Source organism: Alosa sapidissima, chromosome 19 (genome assembly GCF_018492685.1).
Source record: "Alosa sapidissima isolate fAloSap1 chromosome 19, fAloSap1.pri, whole genome shotgun sequence".
Lineage (NCBI taxonomy): Eukaryota > Metazoa > Chordata > Actinopteri > Clupeiformes > Clupeidae > Alosa > Alosa sapidissima.
Genome location: NC_055975.1, coordinates 14,609,804 through 14,629,968, shown reverse-complemented (window position 1 = coordinate 14,629,968; position 20,165 = coordinate 14,609,804). Strand labels below are relative to the sequence as shown.

Sequence of the window (20,165 nt, the reverse complement as noted above, 5' to 3'; positions counted from 1 at the left end):
CACCTTTCATTTCATTTAATTCATTAGCCTACAACAGAAAACGATGTATGGCCAGTAGCCTAGGTCTGCATTTAGGGAGTAGGCTACAGAAATAGACCTAGGCCTACTTCTAACAACTTAGGCCTACTTAACTTTCAAAATCCATACATTTTTGTTTTAAATGTTAAATGCAAGATGAAAGCTCTATAGGATATTTCTATTTCTGCAACACAGTTTTGTCAGCAACACCAATTGATCTTCGTTCAACTGTCTAATAAAGCAACCGCCTTAACATGGTAGGCCTGGCAGATTTGCTACTCAGCAGAATCTCAGGTGCAACATCACAGCTTCACACACTTTTCATGGGTCCCTGAAAGTTCTTTTACCCTTTACATTTAGGCACACACATGATGGATTGCTGGAAGAAAGACAGCACTACAGTTTTAAAGAGTTTTTATTCTGTTTCATAAAAGATTTTCCATAACAGTATACATACCATGTCATTATCAATGTCCTTATACTAGATAGTATTGCATAAACTAAACTCACGGCACGTGTCATTGGGAAGGTAGCTTAGTGATAACATAAGGGACTGCCAGAAACGTTCCTACTTATCAAGTACAACAGTCAGTGATACAGAGACTATATTTGGTGATAGATTGGGGAGAAATATATCTCATTGGGGACTGACATGATTCAGCAGCAACACGTGATAGGAGTCTCACTTAAAGTGAGTGAGGTCATGGATAAAGCTTAAGCCAGCATTGAGGAAGAAAATAACTCAAAACGTCTAGTTCTGATAAGGCAGAAGTAGCAGCATTGCAAGTAAAATCCTGAACGGTGACACACAACAGCTTCAAGCACATATTACATAAATATAATAACATGTTAAATGTAGAAAGGATATCTTATAAAGCAATCTATCATCTAGGCCTCTACGGAAAATATTGTGAATGGCAGTTATGTCCACCAAGAGGACTAAACTAACGTTAGTACTCTAAAGCTGACCAGAAGGTCTGTCAAGTGATATTGTAGAAATATCTCTTAAGTGCTCTCTTGAAGTGCAGGTCTTAATGCTATCTGCATCAGCCTTGGTGGAAATGTGAAAGGTTTTCTTAGACCTCTTCTAGTCCAGGTGTATAGTGCTCAGATGACCTCTGTTGAAAGGAAGAGACAAATATCATCAATAGAAAAAGCTCCAAATGGACAATTCCTGACATGTGAAAAACGTAGCACTTTTCTGTAGAGAAATGTAGTTTGGCCAATCTTTGTGAATTTGCAGAGGAATGTGAGTGAAACTCACCAGCTCTCTGCTGAGACTGTATGTGGTCCAACCCTGTGAGGGTGCGCAAGGAACGCCGCTCTTTGAAGGTCACTGACGGAACCACGTCCTCTCTGGGATCCAAGTCCAGCTTGTTGGGCTGGCTCGGGCCAGACAGCAGGATCACATCCTCTCTGTGGTTCCCCACGGGTTCCGTGTTCTCTTTAGGCTGCGGTTCTATCACAGCAGTGCTGGCAGGTGCAGGTTTCTATACAGTACAGAGCAGCTTGAAGAATTGCATCTTGGATACCTGCTGATGCATGTGCTGGTCCTATGATATAACATGCACGACTCAAAGCTAAAAGCCTAGAGCTTTGTGTTCAAAGAAGGAGTTGTGAAATATATATGGACAGGAATTGCTTTTGATCTCATTCATGCAGGCTTCCTAGAAATTCCTTTACCCTCTCAGAAGAGTCGGCTTTCCTTGTTCTCTTCATGATCTCATCCAGACGCTGAGGAGAAAAGGAAAAAGTAGCCATTTAACACCACTTTTTACAATAGGAACTGTAAAGAAAAAAATAACCTTGGAATATGTTGAACTATTGAACTGTGACTAATAGTTAACACTATTAGTACTAGCTATGATCATTTTAGTGACAGTCTTATAACATACTTGTCTGATGACTAAAACATGCCATTAAACCATAGAATGAAGAGGGTGGAATATAATAATACTCATATTACTGGAGAATTATGGAGAGTGAAGAACATTACCAATTTAACATACTGTTATGACCCATGTCATGAACTAATTATATATAAGAGTTCTCTTGTCCTCACTGTAGAACTTCAACCCTGAGAAAGGTCTCGTATGATGATGAGGTTAAAAATGATTTTCGGTGCATATATATAGTAAACCCCTTTGTCTGCTTCCCCTGTAGGCCCATAAAATGGTTGTACCTTTTTCCTCTCCTGGCGCGCTTCCTCTTCCTTTTGGAAATGCTGGTCTCTTTGTCGCTTCAGCTCCATCTCTTTCTGACGGGCCTCCTCTTCCTCCCTCTGAGACAGAATCAAAAAAGAAATAGCTTAACTTTTAGTCTGTGTGTCTGCTGTGCCTACCCCTGTGTGTCTCTAACCATAAACCTGTAACATGTTGAGGGATGGTTCTCAGAATTAAGCAGTAAGTATACAGCGATCAGGATTAGGCTAAAGATGAAAATATTGTGTCATATTGGAGACAGAGGTGCTCTTTTGGGAGATTATGCAACCTTGATCTCAACTGTGTTCAAGAAGACTGAATGATTTATAAGGAACGGTTTTATCTCTCCCTCCTGTTTCCTGATTAAGAGTAGTTCTCAATGGCCATACAGTGTTTCCCACAGAATTTAATTCTATTTGTGGTGGTAGGTTTGCAGAATTAACTTGAATGCAAATGTTTTTAACAAATTAGCGCAGCAGGGTTATGATGCTAACCAGATTTAAGCACAATTTAGCCCTCTAGTCATCTTCTATGCCTTGCAGGATTGCTAATGTTGTCTTTAAACATGCATGTAGGTTCGTTGAAAGACAGAGAAACGAGGAGAGGCTTTACAAAGATGCACATACATGTAGCTCTACAATGAAAGAATTCCATCCAATTGAAATAGTACAACCTGGAAAATCATTGTGTGGTGGTCAATGTTGATATTGTGGTGGGCCGCCACAAATAAGTCAATGTATGGGAAACACTGCCATATATTCCAGAAATATGAATTTCCAGACAGTAATGATCAACTATTGGGCAACATCTTACTTATTAGCATGTATCCTCAGTGATAGTAGATCATAAGTAATGTTACATGCTAAAGAGATGCAGTATGGGTTCTTTATGTTTTTACACTTTGAATCCAGAGAGTCTATTAGCGCTGTCTTATCTAGTATAGTTGATTCTTTTGAACTCTAAAACTGGATTTCATAATGGAGATTTTGACATGAACTTTGGTTTTCAATTCATGAGGCTTTCTCTTTTAAAAAAAAAAAAAGAGGATTGAAACTACATTGGCATTGAAGTATGGCACTAGTTTTGTTTTGTCATCCTCTTACTTGTCTCTGCAGCCGGCGGGCATTTTCCTCCTCAATCTGTTTCTGCTCCTCCTCCCTCCGTTTCTTCTCCTCCATCTGTTTTCGCTCGTCCTCCTCCCTCTTTCTCTCCTCCTCCAATCGCAGGTGGGCTTCAGCCTGTAGGCGTGCATTCTCCTCTGCCTGCCTACGTGCCAACTCCTCCTGTGCTTGCCTACACACACCAATCCACCAAGAAACACACACACACACACACACACACACACACACACACACACACAAACAATCAATCAATCAAAGGCAATCAATCAAAATCCAAACCAAGAGTATCAAGCCAAGTACTTTGTTCTGGCACTGGCACTCTGTACTTCACAATCTTATCTGCCTCTTCGCTTGATTCTATCCATCCTCTCGTGCCCTCTCACCTCTCAAACTGCTCCCTCCTCTTCTCCTCCCTCTGCTGGCGGGCCTGTCTGCGCTTCTCTGCCAGCATCCGCGAGGCCTCCTCTGGATCAGTGGTGCCCGCTGAGGACCGGCTGCAATTGGACGAGGCTGCTGGAGGAGGCTGGACTGGAAAGGGAAAAGAGAGATTCAATTAGTCCAAATTTTTTTTTTACCAGACTGTGACATAGCTGTAGTTACACCCATCTGAAGAACAATAGAAAATGAATGTACCACTTTGGCTGCCACAACCGAGTTGGACAGGAGGTGCTGGACACTTGTTTGGGCTAGGAGGTGGCGTGTCTAGATGGCCCTCTTCCATCCGCTGTTGCTGTGGGACTCCATCCACAATGTCTCCACCAACAGAAGCCCCATCCCGTGGTGGTGTGTCACATTGGGGTCCAGGGTCTGGGTCCTCCTCTGGAAGGGGTGGAAGAAGCCCCTCCAGCTGTGGAGCAGGACGTCTGGTCACCGCACGGATAACAGGCCTATCAAACAGGACAATTTCATGAAGCAGGGATAAAACCTTCTAAAATCTTCTAAACTGATATGTATCTCCAATGCAAAGGTCAAGACATATCTGTAACTAAATGTATGTATATTATGTTTATACCTGTCAGGTGGGGGATCTGGGGGTGGACTCGGTCTCACTGCTGAGACAGCCTGAATCTGAGTCTTCAGATTCTTCGGGGAATTTCTCTTCTGAACTGGGCTGACTAATTTCTGTTTGCACTGTCAGACAAATGAACATCACACCAGATAATGAGGTAAGTGGGAAGGCTATTAAAGCAAGCGACAGCACAGCAGTATCTGTGCATCAGAACAAGACAGGGAGGGGTAATGCTCACCTGTTCTGGCTTTGTGGTTTTACGATGTGTAACGTTATGGGGTTTAATTGCTGGTGTTTTGCGGAGGGTGTTGGCATCAGATGACTCCACCTTATGAGCAGAGCTGGACCGCACCTGGTGACATGAGGCTGAACGACGACAACAATGAAGAACTGAATGTTTTCATTGTTGGATTGATGAATATGCAGGAATGGAAGGTATATCAGTTCATTTAGCAGTAAAAGAGCATTGCATGTGTGTTTGTGAATTAATGAGGGGAAATAAATCAGTGTTCATATTTAGTGAGGCATATGTATGTTTGTGTGTTGTTGGAAGTTAGAGGAGGAGAAGCAAAATGGACAGGATGAGGATGCACATGAGACATTGACAGGACAAGAAAACCGCAGGATGAGAGAGAGAAAGAGTAGGAAGAGAGAAGAGCCCTTTGTTAGACATGAGCAGGCTATTAGCTGATATCTATTATCTATTCTCCACACAGTCAATATTGCTGCATCAAAGTGGCCTCTGGAAACAATGTGTGTGTGTGTGTGTGTGTGTGTGGGGGGGGGGGGGGTAACAGGAGGCTGAGGGCTTGACAAAGGAGAGAGGCATAAGCAAAAGGAGACTGGAGAGGGCACGACCTGTACCTGCGTCTGCTACTGACGCGCCCACACTCCTGCTGCGTGCCAGCTGGGCAATGGTGGGGGTCTGCAGGCGCCTGACCAGGTCCTTTTCCCACTCAGTCAGAGGCCGACAGCGGGGAGCTAACACAGAGCAGCACATGCGCAGGGCAGAGAAGACGACAGGAGAGGACAGCATATACCCAGAAGTGCACACCCGTAAGATTCAGAGCAGAGGGGAAAGGAAAAGCTGAAGATTAGAAGAACTCTAAGGGCATCGTATGCATTCTATCAATTCAGTAGCAAAAGCTTGTAGAGTAAGTGTTAGTTGTGAAGAAGCAGAACAGTTTTTGGAATTTTAGCATGTGTGTTGAGTATTGTAGTTTTGTGTGTGTGTGTTCAGTACTGTCTCATTCTAATTTTGTGTTCATGTATGTATTAGTGGAGTCGTCCCATTGCTTTTTTACCCTTGTTGGCATTGAGTTTTGCTCGTCTGGAGAGCTGGCTGAGTCTTTGCTTGGCCTTTTGGCTCTTCTCCATGGTCCTCTTCACCACCTGCTCATAGCGCTCCTGCATGGATATGAGACATCAGTCAAAGTACTTCCAAAGTACTTGATATCAGAGCTTAATACACATATGAATGCACTCCTCAGTTGATAATTGATTCACCACCATTCATCTACCCATGTCTCTATATATCTGTCTGTCCAGCAATGACTCAGCTAGCACCCTACATCCTGTGGAGGACAAAAGCAAATCCAAATGACATCTCACCCTCTCCTCATTGAGCCTCTGCCTCCTCTTCTCCTCCACAGCCGTCCTCCTCCTCTCCTCCTTCACCCTCTGCTCCTCCAGCCTCCGCCGGCGCTCCTCCAGGTGCTTCTCATAGTGGCGTTTGGCGCGCTCCTCCCTGGCCAGCCACCCCTGCTCCCGCGAGGCTGCGTGAAGGAATCAGGAAACCACAAACAGTCAGAACCAACAAGGCCCATGTGAGTGGCCTTTGTGGTCCCCAACTTCAACAGTCACAGTTTCAGGTGCACAGTTAAAAGCTGGTCTGATTTTTGTGTTGGTCTTACCAAGTTGCTTCTGCTGTTGCTCCCTGCGCTCTCGGGCCAGACGCAGTCTCTCATCAACCTTGAGAGCGTGTTCTACACAGAGAGGAGAATTTTGTTTGGGTTCAGTCACCCATGTTTAGCTAATGTACAAATCAATTAATGTACTTGTATCTCTTTCTAAAGTCAGAATCATTGTATTCTAGAATCATTGTGTGGTCTCAATGTCTTATGGTTGGATTCAATGGTGTGATATATGTATGTGTAACTCCCAAAGAAAGTCTATCATACCTGCTGCATCTTTGGTCTTGTTCTGAATATGTGGTTGTTCAACTCTTTTTCTTGCTGGTTTTGGCTTTGAGTCCATCCCAGACCCAGATCCTGAAATATTTGAAGGAGCCGGTGAACTTTCACAAAGAAGCAAGCAAATAAACCGACAAAATTTACTTTGAAACCTGTTACAGCACAATGCATCTGCATGTATCTCAGTGGGAGTATTGAAATGTTGGAGCACCTTATTCTGCATTCAGTTTGGAGAAAATAACAATAACCATACCATTGTCTTTAATAAGCATATGTGATTTATGTGAAAACAAGCGATTCTCTATACAGTAGGTAACACAAACCCTACGAGCACATGGATTTTAAAGATATTATTCTTGCAAAAACATTTAATTATTATAACTCCCAATTTTTTTTTTTTACTTTGACAACAAAACATACACGTCTGCAGCTATATTTACCGGTAAGCTATATTTATAGCTATTTATTCTCCCCAAGAATATCTCTAAGGGCTAAAAGGGAGATTGGTGCAACCCACTTCCAGTAAATTATGCAAAGCTAGGCTAATGGTGCACCAGACTGGGTTATTACACACACAAAAAGAAGGTATGTATCCTCCTAACTCTGGTGTAAACGGCAAATAAGCTACATTCCCCAGGTTGGCTTATTTTTTGTTTTAAAAAAAAACAAAAAACACATACTGTTAAATGCAGCAAGTTGTTGTTGTGTGTATAGTTGAAAGTGGGCAAACTGATTAAATATATTAACTCTATCTCTAAATAGAACTCAACCAACCAGTCCTCCAGCTGAAATCAATACACAAGATTTTCACAACACGTGGGTCATAAATTTGTGTAATTCCCCGCGAACCACTCACTCTGACATTATTGCCCACCACCAACGACCCTGTCCTGAACCGCAAAGCAGCAGACACACTCCAAACACAGCTTGTGACCAATGCTGATGCACCGCGCTTCTTAAGAGACCCCCCGGGGTGAGAGAGAACAGAGAGGACACTTGTGCTCCTCAAACGCTTGCCGCGAAGAACAGCCTGCCCCAGCGCCTGACTGCCTGTCCTCATGGAGATCACAATCAAGCGGCAAACAAAACAAGACAAGCAGGAGCATCCGTCACCAGCATCACAAGTCCCAGCCAGCACCTCTGGTCAAGGCGACACACGCCCACTCCAGTCCAGCAACTCACTTCTTGGGCACAAAATGGTGGAGGAAACCCACCTAAGCACTGCCTTTACAGTGAATATATCACCAGTGCACAGTGTGACCAGTACTCACTGTATTTATAGCAGTCAGTTTTGATAAACACTACATTGAAATTCCAGAGCACCATCAGCTGTCAACAATAGAGAAGACAACCCTGGAGGGAATTAAGTGACAGGGAAGTCATTCTGATGTGGGACCTGGCGGAAGAGGCTTTGTCTATTTTGGTAATAGAGGCTACAGCACCAACCCTGCAGAAATGTATCCCCCCACCCCCCAAAAAAAGCCATCAGGCTACTCACCTCTCCTCTTCTTGTCTTTTTCAATCCCCTCTTCTATCTCATCCTTGATGAGGGAGAGATCAGGGGAACAAACAGTCCGCTTCATGGGTGCTGGCAGGCTGGCACAGGACGCTGGCATGGTAGATGCACAAACGACCGTGCCCGCTCTACAGTGCCCTCTCTCCTGAGCTCTGTTTGCACTGGGAAGACAGCACAGAATCCCTCGGGTGGATCAGTGGCGATAGCCCCGTTCTCTGTGCCACTGCCACAGCCAATTCTATTACTGCTTACACTGCTGCTGCTGCCGCTACTGCTGCTGCTCTCTTTTCGCTTCAGTTAACAGCTCATCTGCGCATCTCAGAACAAGAGAGAGAGGGAGAGAGAGAATGCAAAAGAGAGAGAGAGAGAAAGGAAAACCCTTCAGGGAGAAAAGGAAAAATGAGAGAGCAGCTGACTCTTTCAGCTCCAGATCAGCTACGCCACACACAGTGCCAGGGAGAAAAAAAGTCAGAGAGAGAGAGAGAGAGAGAGAGAGAGAAAGAGAGAGAGAGGATGACCAAACAGAGATACAAATTGAAAGAGGGACAAGCCAGAGATAAAGACTGAGAAAGGGAGAGGAGGATGGTGAAAGAGGAGATGAGATATGGGAGTGCCAGGGTGGGCTAAGAGGTTTAGTGCTCCTCAGCTGCAGTGTTTAATCAGGTCTGTAAAAGCGGACAGAGCTGCTTCTTTTGCGGGTTACGGGCTTGAGCTGCAGCACTGAATATGGGTGGAGGTGAAGCTCCTTAACCCAAATGATCAAGCCTGCAGCAGCAGCAGTGTTCAGCAGTGCTCAGAGCCTTGGGCTGCAGAGGCTGCTCTCTCTGCGTCACGTGGAGGCTCTGCCTCGCTCTCACGTGTACTCTCATGCAAAAACATAACCTGCATATAGACACAGACACACACACACACACACACACACATGCGCGGTCATGCATACAGACAGAATGCTGCACACATAGAGACTGCACACATGCACAGGCATGTAGATGTGCATCTGCATACAGACACATGAATGTATACACACACACACACACAGACATGCACAAAGGCGCGTGCACATAGATGACTCATGTGCTTATGCTTGACGCACGTACGTACACACACACTCACACGCACATGCACACGCACACACACACACACACACACACACAGACGCTAAATACATACCTATGCACATACAGTATACACACACAGGATGAAAAAGCTGATGCAGGGGAATTTTCAGCCGAGACATTTAATGGTTGCTCGGCAACTGCAGCGTGCAGGCAGGGCACAGCTGTACACAGAGGAGAGTAGCCCATGTCCTCCATTACTGTTCAATACACCATGTAATCTGTTTTCAGCCTATCCCCTTTATTCAGGAAGAGCATAATTATTATGTATGAAACAACTGAACACAGCAGGGACATTTACTGTATAATTACAATGTAAATGAACAAGGTTTTACTCAATACTGAAGAACATATAAGGACACAACCTGTTGTGGGAAACAATTATATAATATAACACAGTATAATATGAAAAAGTGCCGTTGAGATGGCACTTTTGTAAGTGTATTATTGCTCCACCTCAATCTAACCTGAGTGAATTACTGTAACTGAGTGAACTGTAACTGAGTGAACTACTGTAACTGAGTGAACTACTGTAACTGAGTGAATTACTGTAACTGAGTGAATTACTGTAACTGAGTGAACTACTGTAACTGAGTGAATTACTGTAACTGAGTGAATTACTGTAACTGAGTGAACTACTGTAACTGAGTGAACTACTGTAACTGAGTGAATTACTGTAACTGTAGTTATTGAGTATTTGTGCTACAGAGAGACAGCCCCCACTCCACCCAATTTCAAATCCAAGTCAATAGGGCAATAGTTAATTTCCCAGACATCCAAACCAGAGCCAGACTTCCTGCCATATCTGTCATACACTCAGAACAGACCCTCAATGGTAGTGACAGCTGCTATAATAGCATTTTTGACATATGTATCCAGCCTTTTAAATTCCCTAAATACTTAAATATGATATGATTTATAGGTTAATTTTACTCGTGATTAATCTATTAATTGTATTATATTTCATTATAAGGGTTTTCTGTTACAATAAATTAACTAGGTGCTTGTAGCTGATCAACTGACTTCAAATATGGTCTAAATTAGACTCCAGGAAGACAAGTGATATAGCCAATGTGCAAATGAAATTTTTGTGAATATAAATGTTTATTTCTTAAATTTCAGTCAATAATAAACTCAAGGAAGGAGAGTGAGTAACCATACACATGTATGTATTAATTTTTTTCAAATTCAATTGATATATAATATGAAAATATGAAATAGATACATTTTTCAAATATAGGCTTGCATGGTAAATGGGACTGCATTTATATAACGCTATTCTACTCAGTGCACTCACATTCTCACACACATTCATACACAGATGACCGAGGCACCTATGCAAGGCACCACCTTGCACATCGGGAGCAATCACCGTCTTGCCACTGCCACGTCTTGCCACTGCCACACAGTAAAAAGAGTAAAAAACTGTCGGTAGAGTGAAGTTAGTTTGGTTCTGACCTTGGACACAGGGGCGGAGCTTGAGGGGGTGCGGGGGGTGCGGCACGCCCCCGGCCCGGGACCCGCAGGGGCCCGGTGCGAGGGCGCCCCTCCCCCACCTCTGGGTAAGGTGGGACGGGCCTCTCCCACGGCACAAGGACGGAGGAGCTAAGATCATGCAAACGGTTTCTTTTCAATCATTTTCATCAGAGTGGGACGTATTAGGCTTATAGGTTGCCCCAGTCAGGACGAGTTATGACTCACGGTTGCTGAAAAGTTTTGAAATTTACTTTGATGATTTAGTAGGTGTAAAATATTGAATAAAATGTTCTGCTGTATGACTGGCTTTATTTTAACTCTCATATTGAACTTTACGACGTGCAAATTTACAAAATTGGATCAACGATATTGTCTCCTACAGGCGTCAATGAGAGAACACTTACACTTACATGATTTTGGTTTTGATTTTCTAATTGGAGTAGCCTAAGTCTTTGTGACAACACGTCATGATACATTTGATAATGTTTGATCGTTGTTTTGGTATAAAGCGTCTTTTACGTAGCCTAATGAATGCGCTCTAGAAAGTGAAAGTAGTCTAACCTAGCTATGCGCTCTGTGTCTGAGCTGTCTGTGCATGTCCGCAATTGATTACGTTACTCAAATGGAGAACACATAAATCCCATGGTATTTTTGCCCTAAAATGCATGAAACATGCAAGTTCAAAATCCCGCCGGTAGCCACGTTACATCTCCGTTTCATATTTGCCTAGGCTACTAGCCTACAATAAATGAATTCAACGAACTCAACTGACAACAGGTAGGCTATATCTACTGATTCGGTCATTGAGATTACAGAATACAGACTACAGAATACAGTACAACAAACTTTCTGGAGTTTATTTTTGTATTCTGGGGTACAGTAGCCTAATTGCCTAATGTCTTGATAATAGTTTTTCTTACCGGCTTGCTGTTTAAACTGACTGCGCCGCTCTGAACTTTCTTGCCAGGTTTATGACGTAAACCGCTACATCTCGGCTCTGGCATTGCCTAAACTCATCGTGTGGGAAATCAGATTATCTGTCAGTATTGGGCTTTGAAAGTAGGGGAGACCGGGGCTGGTTGGAACACTTTTCACTCTCGGTTATATTTCTCCGTCTTACAATGCGTTGAAATGGTCAAATTGTGATTAACTGAAAGCTTGGGATCTCAGCTACAAAATGTATACATTCAATGTCAACAAATGATCCCTTGTTTTGAGTTATATATGATTAAAGTGGTGTTGTGCACGTGTGCCAACCTGCCCCATGCACGGGGTTGGTTGGCACATGTAGTCGGGGTTGGTTGGAACACCTATGTTATAGTCCTTTGCAGTACTCCTTTTGCTTTTGTTTGAAGTGCTCATCTAGATCACTGCCTGTAGGGCTTTGCTAATTTCTTTTCTGTGTGTTTTTCTTCAGTAGGGCTCACCGTCACGACCAATTTGGTCCCTACCGATTTTTTTTTACTTCAAATGTTTAAAAAGGTCTGAAATGCTTCCAAATGTAAAACTATGTTCAGTAATTACAATAACAATGTTAAAATAAAGATTGATGATGTTTTTATGTGTAAAATACAAAGTTTATAGATTTGTCACAAAATAGCCATAGGGAATGTATGTGCCAACCAACCCCAAAATCAGTGTGCTAACCTGCCCCGCCCACATTAGGTCAAACTTTTTTGCACAAATGCTTTTAGCCTGCTAATATCAGTCACCTCAGGTTTTTAAACTTCATTTTAAATTATAGATGAGTCCCCTAGCAATCAATTATAATGAATATTTTTTGTATATCCCTAACTATTACCCTTCTAGGATGTATTTAGTGGGAGGTGCATATTCTAAGTTTTGACACTACAAAATCAAAAAGTTGTTCTCACCTAAAGGGTTAATGACCTGGAGACCAGTTACATACGTGAGTTTACTCTACTCAATAAGGCCGTCAGTTTAGTGTTGGAATTTTGTTGCAGCTCCCTCTAGTAGCCTGGATATTAACAGTGTTTCAACCTGCCCCTGTTCCAACCAGCCCCGGTCTCCCCTAAGGGATATTTGCTCAGCAATAGTAGGCTACATTTCGTAACATTTATAGAGAAACCGAGGGGAAGTTAAATTAGCAATTAGAATCGTTGGAAATTGAAAACACATACAAAAAAAGATTCGGGGCTTTTGAAAAGAGATTCGGGGCTTGAGCCCCCGAAGCCACCCCCTGGCTCCGCCAATGCAACCACCCAGCAGTAACTTCTGCATTCAGTGAGATTTGCACCGCCCTAATTTTATTTTTGACTCTTCCCGTCACCGTCGCAACCTCTGAGCGCTCATTCTCCAAGTTAAAGATCATTAAAAACCACTTGAGGAGCACAGTGGGACAGGAGAGACTGAGTGGACTTGCCATGTTGTCCATAGAGAATGAGAGAGCAAAGAAAATGGACATACAGTAGGCCTACACAGAGCATCGTGGACGAATTCGCGGAGCGCAAGGCTCGTCGTATGCCCTTCAAATAGTGCTGCGTAATATTGTTGTTTTATTATTAGGGGTCATGTAGCCTATGTTTTTGTTGTTGTTCTCTTGGTTACACTTCATGTACGTTCGATGGACTTCAAAATTACATAGTTGCTCTCCGTGGCGCTGACGCTTGTAAGACCCGCTGTTGCGGGCATGTGCATATATGTTGTAAAATTATGTTATGATGAGTTTAATAAAGGGCCCGTTCATGTGCCCCGCCCCCGGCCCGGCTCTGACTTGTTCCGCCACTGCTTGGACATGTAGGTATTTCATCATCATCAGTAACATTTTGTCAAGTTTGAGGTTCTTTCAGTCCCAGCTGAAAACAGGTTCCACACACTGCCTACCAAGATGTCGTAATGGAACTGTTGGACAGGTCTTTTAACTGAAATAAACGGATCAGTTTAGTCAATTAGTCACCCCAGTTTCAGTTATCCCAGCCGACATGTTTCAAATGAGCAGTTGAGGCCCTCTAGTGGTGATGTGTGCTAATCATGGGTTTATGTACAGTCACTAACACTCTCTGTGCTTTCCAGGAAGCCTATCAAGAATTCCAGGAAACATGTTGTAGATCTGGAAGAATTCATATAATAACAGTGGACTCTAATTGTTACCCTTACAGATCTTTTTTTTTTTACAATTTAAGAGTCTTGTCTGTTTTACCATTTACACTTATTGGCAGAAGTTCTTGTTTACTCCTGGATTTAGGCACATTAAAAAGAAAACTAAAAAATCTACAATAGGACACACTGTAGCCTATACCAGGCCACTGGTATTCAAACCGTCGTGAGGAGATGATTGCTGAATGTGACAAACATTATGCTTGAAATCGGATAAAATCCCTGACTGCGCCTTTAAGTACCACACTAAACTGCTAAAATTATCATACTGTTATTTCATTCAACGTTTATTTAATTTTACAAATCAAAACGCTGGCGGCCACGCTGATTTGTTGCACACAAACGTATGGTATAGCCTAGCCTAATTGCAAAGTGAACCACACAACAAATTCAACAAATCAGGCCTAGCCTAGCTCATGTCCACTGAGTTAATTGTAAGCTACGCAGGATATGGCATAGGCAACGGTAGGACAATGATTGTGGCGCTAGTTATGTTGGTGTAGGGCTACAGCTAGGAGGTAGTTGACCATACCACACAAGCAGCTAGTCAGCACCCTGGACAGCAACAAACACACAGCCCATTGCTCTTGCCAGCTTCTGCAGCCACACCGAACAGCTGTTCGCAGAATCTTACTTACTACCCCTTAGGTTACTATTCAAAACAGCTCTAGCTGCAAGCATCATATCCAATCTCTCAAGTCAAAATTTCTGAAAGGAGATCCAAATACTAGAAGAATGGAGCAAAGGAATACTGAATACCCAATCAGAATGCCCAAGAAATGAGATCACTTAGACTGCAATAACTTTTGTGGCGCTGCTTTTTTCATCTCAAGTAAGATAATTGCCTAAATCATTATTACAAGAATAGCAGCTGCACAAAGAACACGCAGGATTCGGCCCAAACAGAGGTTGCATAGGCAAAATGTCCACACTTAGTAATAACATTGAACTGTGCAGTGGATGGCAAAAACATTGGCTTTATTGACTTCATCATAGCAGTTGACAGTGTACCTCACATGTGCTGGAACAGTCTTAATAATGTCTAGGTTCTAAAGGTGACTGGTTTAAGTTATGTCTAGACCACAATCAATGACTCACCCCAGACAACACACAACTATAAAATAGCACCAGTTTAGAAATGTACAGTGCCTATAAAAAGTATTCACCCCCCCTTGGATATTTCCCCTTTTTATTGCTTTGATACATTTAATCTTGATCAATTTAATTTGGTCTTTTTTTACAATAATTTACAAAAATCTCAGCTTTAATGTCAAAGTGTTTGGTGTCCGCCAAAAATAGCTTCTAGTCTGATAGCCAAAAAGCTCAATTTTGGTCTCATCAGACCAACGAATCTTCTTCCATTTGACCTTGGAGTCTGCCACATGTCTTTGAACTTTAGTTGAGATTTAATAAGAGCTTTGCCACTCACCCATAGAGCTTTGACTGGTGAAGAACTTGGACAAAAGTTGCTGTATGCATAGTTTCTCCCATCTCAGCTGCTTCTTCAGAGTTTCGGTGCTTTTGTGGACTCCCCCACCATTATTCCTGTTGAACAGTCACTCAGTCTGTGGTGACGGCCTGCTCTAGGCAGATTTGGACATTTGCCATAGTCCATACATTCCTTAATGATGGATTTCACTGAACTTTGCAGGAATGTGCAATTGTGGATGAGCCGTTAAATTGTTGGGAATGCTGGACTGAACCCATTGCTGACTTTCCTGTACACGTTGAGGCAAACGTATTATCAGCATAGTTATTTTAGGACTGTTGTCCTGGAATTCATCATTCATGTTCTCTATTTTTTTCTTTTTTCTTTGTTCTCCTTTTCTCAGCGCTTTCTTCTCAGCCTTTTTTTTTTGCTTTTCTGCCTTCTCAGGGGCTTTCTGCTGCTTTGTCATTTCAGCCTTTCTGACATCTCTCCTCCAGCTCTTAAGTCGGGAAGGTGCGTTGGATATGACCAAAGGTCGCAGATCAAGAACTTAGAAAGAATCCTGCACATTCCGCAAGCAATTATTTATTAGAAATTACAACGTTTCGGTCTTAGACCGAAAGATCATGATAACAGAGCAGTCTTGAGGAACAAAACGAGTGAAGTACCTGAGAAGCAACTTGAGGGGAGGTCTGATGCTGTCTAAAACACCTTCATTACCTGGGTTGTCTGTCTAGGCTCATTGCAGGACAATTCCATGCTCTTTCTCTATTGTTAAACACCAAACATTACTAATCACGCTTATTTTGTTATTTCCACATGTAATGTTTGATAAGAACAAAAATAAAATAGTGACACACAAGTTCGCTAAGATTTTTTCTTGCACAAATGCAAGTTTTATACATTTATATTATAAATTCACTATAACTTGATATGTCAAGTATAGACTTGCAATATGGAGTACTCTCCTCATCCTTGTTAGGAAGATGCAGCTTGCAGATAGCAGATTGCTCCATCTAGAGGTGGAGCCCTGTTGAAGCACCTCTAGAGGTACGTTATTCAAAGAAAGGTCAGCAGGACACCATTTCCCATTTCAAATAAAGCATGCAAAGCTCTCCTGGAGACGGTGACGAATGCACTTATGTTAAAATGAGAAGGCTAACCGGAAAGACAATGATTAGGGGACTAGTTATGCTTTTCTGGTGGCATACGGCTAGGAAGTAGTTCCACAATAGATGCAATAGTTGTTAGCACTGCCCTGCAGAGTATTAATGCCAAAAGCCAGCCAGTAGCCCGTTCAGCACCATGGACAGCAGCCAAACACACAGACCTCAGCATCCGTGTTGTAGATTGCTCCTGCAGTAACACCCAACAGCCGATTCCCCAATCAAGTGTGTAAAAATATTGAAGATAGGAGGCCATACTAGGCATTCAGTAGTCCTCAAAATGCAACATTATTGTGTTGCCTTTCTTTTAATTTTGAGCTGAAATGAAATGTGATGAAATCTTAAACGTATTGCTATTTATTTCTACAAGAAGAGAGTTGATGGGTTCCTTCATTAATGTCAGACAAATGATTGGAGATGTTTGTCAAGATTGTGTGTTTTTGTTGTTGTTGTTGTTGTTGTTGTTGTGAAAACAGGTTTTGGTAGTAACGTTCATGTTTGTGTAACTCACAGCTCTGTGCACTGTTATGGGCTGGACCTCTGAGTCATAGTTGTAGATGAGGTCAGCCTGGAATTTCACCAGGCAGTTTCTGCCCCCAAATAGCATCATTTCTCAATAGGCTTGGCAGCAAAACAGCTGACTGAATTCCAGCCTATTGTGTGCTGAAAAGGAGAACGGTGCCACCGCTGGCAAACGAGCCTCAGAGAAACTCAAAATGCACCAGTGTGGCAAGCCGACACCCAACACCGCAGTCAGGTGGTGCTCCACCGAGGCAGCGGACCTCGACCGGATCAGGCTCACGTCTGCTGCCATGACAGGCCTTTCAGACCCACAGGGATTGAGTTGCAGGCCTGGGGTATCAGGTCCTGCCGAGGCCCAACCTGGAAGACATTGCAAAAGGTGTCACTCTGAAAGGCTTGGTTGCAGGCTCATTCATATTTATTATTGTTGCTCAGCTGCCACATAATGATTTTGATAGGAGTAGGAAAATCCCCAGTGAGCATCACTGTTGTAATCATGACCATACAACTATGTTTGATTTTGTATCTGTTAGCATTAGTCTTTCTTTGTAAAAATACATTTGTGTAAATTATGACAACCGATAACACAATATGCCAGCTACAATTAAATGATTAGAACTAAAATGACTTGTAAGACTCCTTTCCACTTTAACTCTTGAGATCCTTTTGGCATGGCCTCTGTGAATTGTCTAGGTAACAACACCTCCTGGTTGAGGTGCTATGCAAATAACACTGGACTGCATTGAGTCATTACTTACACGAAGAGCAGGGGATTGTATAACTGTTACGATTGGGTGTTCGGTGTGTGTGAGCTGGAGAGATGAGAACATAAGAATGTCTCCTGGCGCTGATTTTAACCACACATGGAGCTGTGGTGTTACACTGAGGGCCTGGCGACAGCAAGGTGCTGATGGTGTGACCACTCTGGGAAGTGGAGCAGCTGAAGGACACAACCCCGGCTCACAGCTCACCAGGGGAATCAGCTGGGTGATTAAAAGAGAGGTCTCTCAGCTGGTCTGCCATGTAAGGCTGCAGATGCAGCTTCTATAAAGAACACCAGGAACATGGGGTTAATCTCAAGGGAGTTCTGCTAAAATTAATGCCTTGCTTGTATTTACTGAAGGAATGTCACATGACTACTAATCCATATTTCTCAAAATAGAGGCAAACTTACTGAATCAATTTGGTATGAGAATTAGCCCACAGTTATACAACACTCCAATTTTAACCACGAGAATGCCATGTTTTAAACCAAGGTTTAAGGGTTTTAAACCAAGCCATTAACCAGCAAGACCAACCATTAATGTGCAACATAAGTTTCCAAATGAATATATATAGGTCATGCCATCTGGCTTACAGGCTCACACATTGCATGGATAATTAAAAATGTTACATGAGTCTCAATTCTCAGTTTTTACTCTTCAGGTCAGCTACAGTACTATTCAGTGTGAAAAAAAAACATACAATGTAATTGGCAAATGTTTAAAAAGCATTTTTAAAATAGTATTTTAGCATTATGTTTGGAAGCTTGTCCTCATTATGAAACATTGCAGCCCACTTGTTGCCAGTGGGAACAATGCTGGCATGATAATGAGGATGACACATGCGATACCCAGGCAGGGTGTAAATAATTGAGTGATGTGTTTCATCGGATACAGGCAACCCTAGACCCAAACGTATAGCTTACAAACCTGTGTGCCAGTGATGACATGCTGAGTTGTGTTGAGGTTAGTTAAATTTGAGAGCATTAAGGTGTTTGTTTTTGGAATTATGGTATTTTTTATTACTCTACAGTATATAGCATGGAAACATGAAGGGTGGAGAGCTGAGCAATTAACTGTCTGAAGTTGGTTAGGGGCAAAGTCCAAAAGTGAAAGAGTGTGATCCTACTTACCTCTGTGTTTCAGCTCTGTTGTGTCGAGACACACAATACACGTTCTTCACTCAACATCCATCTTTCCCACCTACCACCACAAACAGGTCATACGTACACACGTATTCCGAGGGCTCATTCCAGGTCATTCAGAAAGAGGCTACAGCTCCTGTTCCAGTGAGCCAAATGATTTAACTTCATCAGGAGAGCCCGACCCCATTATCAGATAATAAATGAGGCCAATGGCACAGTGATTCTCACTGACACTCCATAGCACATGAACATGGCTCATAATCCTGGGAAGTGGTTATGAGAGAACACACACAGATTTTGAAATTAAAGTTACTGTAAGTTTTTTTTTTTTTCAAATGTGTTCAGAAGCACATCTTAATTTGGACATATGGCTTGCTACCCTTAAGACAGGCCTTTGAAATAAATTCAGCAGAATTACTGAAACATTTCCCCTTGTCACTGAGTCTCAGGGATTGGGCCTCTAGAATGCCGGTCAAACCCAAACAATGAGCAAAGAGGAAGTGGGAAAGGAAGGGAGGAAGGGGAGAAGTGGACATGTTTTTTTTTTTTTCTGGCTGTTAGCAGAATTAAAAGGTGTTGCATATTTCATCATTAAGATTAGAATTGTCAGTGAACAATGGCAAGAGGAGGTGTTGCCTCTAAACTAATTAGCATGCAGTATCATCGTGTCCTTTAATGAGATGCAAGATACAGGGCTTTGACACACTATGTCAACTCAAGTCAAGTTTATTTATATAGCGCATTTCATACACAAAGGTCATTTAATGTGCTTTAAATAAACAAAAGCAAACTGTAATAGCAAATAAAAGTATAGAAAAACATAGAATGATTAAAAGACAAGTGCAAAACAACAAATTACTGGAACACAGCCAACAACTTAACCTTATGCTTCATATGAAACTCACACAGATTCTCATGTTTTGGCAGTAAAAAGAAAGATGGCAAAAAAAGGAACTCCTTTCTTGTAGATATGATTTGACCCAATTGATGACTATCTGAACATCCAACTCAGTGCTCTAGTCTGTGTGGTAATATATATTGTGATCAACAGCGTCAAAGGCTGCACTAAGGTCCAATAACACTACAGTGGGACTTATGTTTTGCCTTATTTGTATTGAAGCATATGTCATTTAAAACTTTTAAAAGAGCTATTTCAGTGCTGTGATTTGCCAGAAAACCTGACTGAAAGTAATCAAAACACCAATTTGATGTTAGGAAGGTGGTTAGTTGATTATAGACTATTTTTTCAATAATTTTGCCAATAAAAGGTAGATTGGATATGGGCCTGTAGTTGTTAAGCATGGTGGAATCCAAGTTATTCTTCTTAAGAAGGGGCTTTACAACAGCTGTTTCAGGGACTTAGGAAATGTGCCAGAC

The 20,165-nt window shown here is 42.3% G+C and overlaps 1 protein-coding gene across 2 annotated transcripts; it reads right to left on the bottom strand.

The window, feature by feature from the left end:
* Positions 1–443: 443 nt before the first annotated feature.
* LOC121693153 (ensconsin-like) lies at positions 444–8,510 on the bottom strand. Of its 2 annotated transcripts, XM_042072371.1 has the most exons (15): positions 8,040–8,509; positions 6,530–6,619; positions 6,263–6,334; positions 5,961–6,124; positions 5,654–5,756; positions 5,214–5,330; positions 4,588–4,739; positions 4,353–4,471; positions 3,974–4,227; positions 3,724–3,868; positions 3,323–3,512; positions 2,201–2,299; positions 1,702–1,752; positions 1,283–1,508; positions 444–1,136 (listed from the first exon to the last, which is right to left on the bottom strand). In XM_042072371.1, exons 1-15 carry the CDS (start codon positions 8,155–8,157, stop codon positions 1,126–1,128), a joined length of 1,911 nt encoding a protein of 636 aa, XP_041928305.1. In that variant the 5' UTR covers positions 8,158–8,509; the 3' UTR covers positions 444–1,125. The 2 variants fall into 2 exon arrangements, with proteins under 2 accessions (XP_041928305.1, XP_041928306.1); XM_042072372.1 differs by lacking the exon at positions 5,214–5,330 and having other exon boundaries at positions 4,588–4,715; positions 8,040–8,510.
* Positions 8,511–20,165: the final 11,655 nt, after the last annotated feature.

Excerpts from the sequence above, each read along its gene's own strand:
- LOC121693153 (XM_042072371.1), bottom strand. The coding sequence starts at position 8,157 with ATGCCAGCGTCCTGTGCCAGCCTGCCAGCACCCATGAAGCGGACTGTT. Across the intron at positions 5,757-5,960 it reads AGAGGCTCAATGAGGAGAGG|GAGCGCTATGAGCAGGTGGT; the intron begins GTGAGATGTCAT and ends ATATCCATGCAG. Across the intron at positions 4,740-5,213 it reads CGCGTCAGTAGCAGACGCAG|TTCTTCATTGTTGTCGTCGT; the intron begins GTACAGGTCGTG and ends GAAAACATTCAG.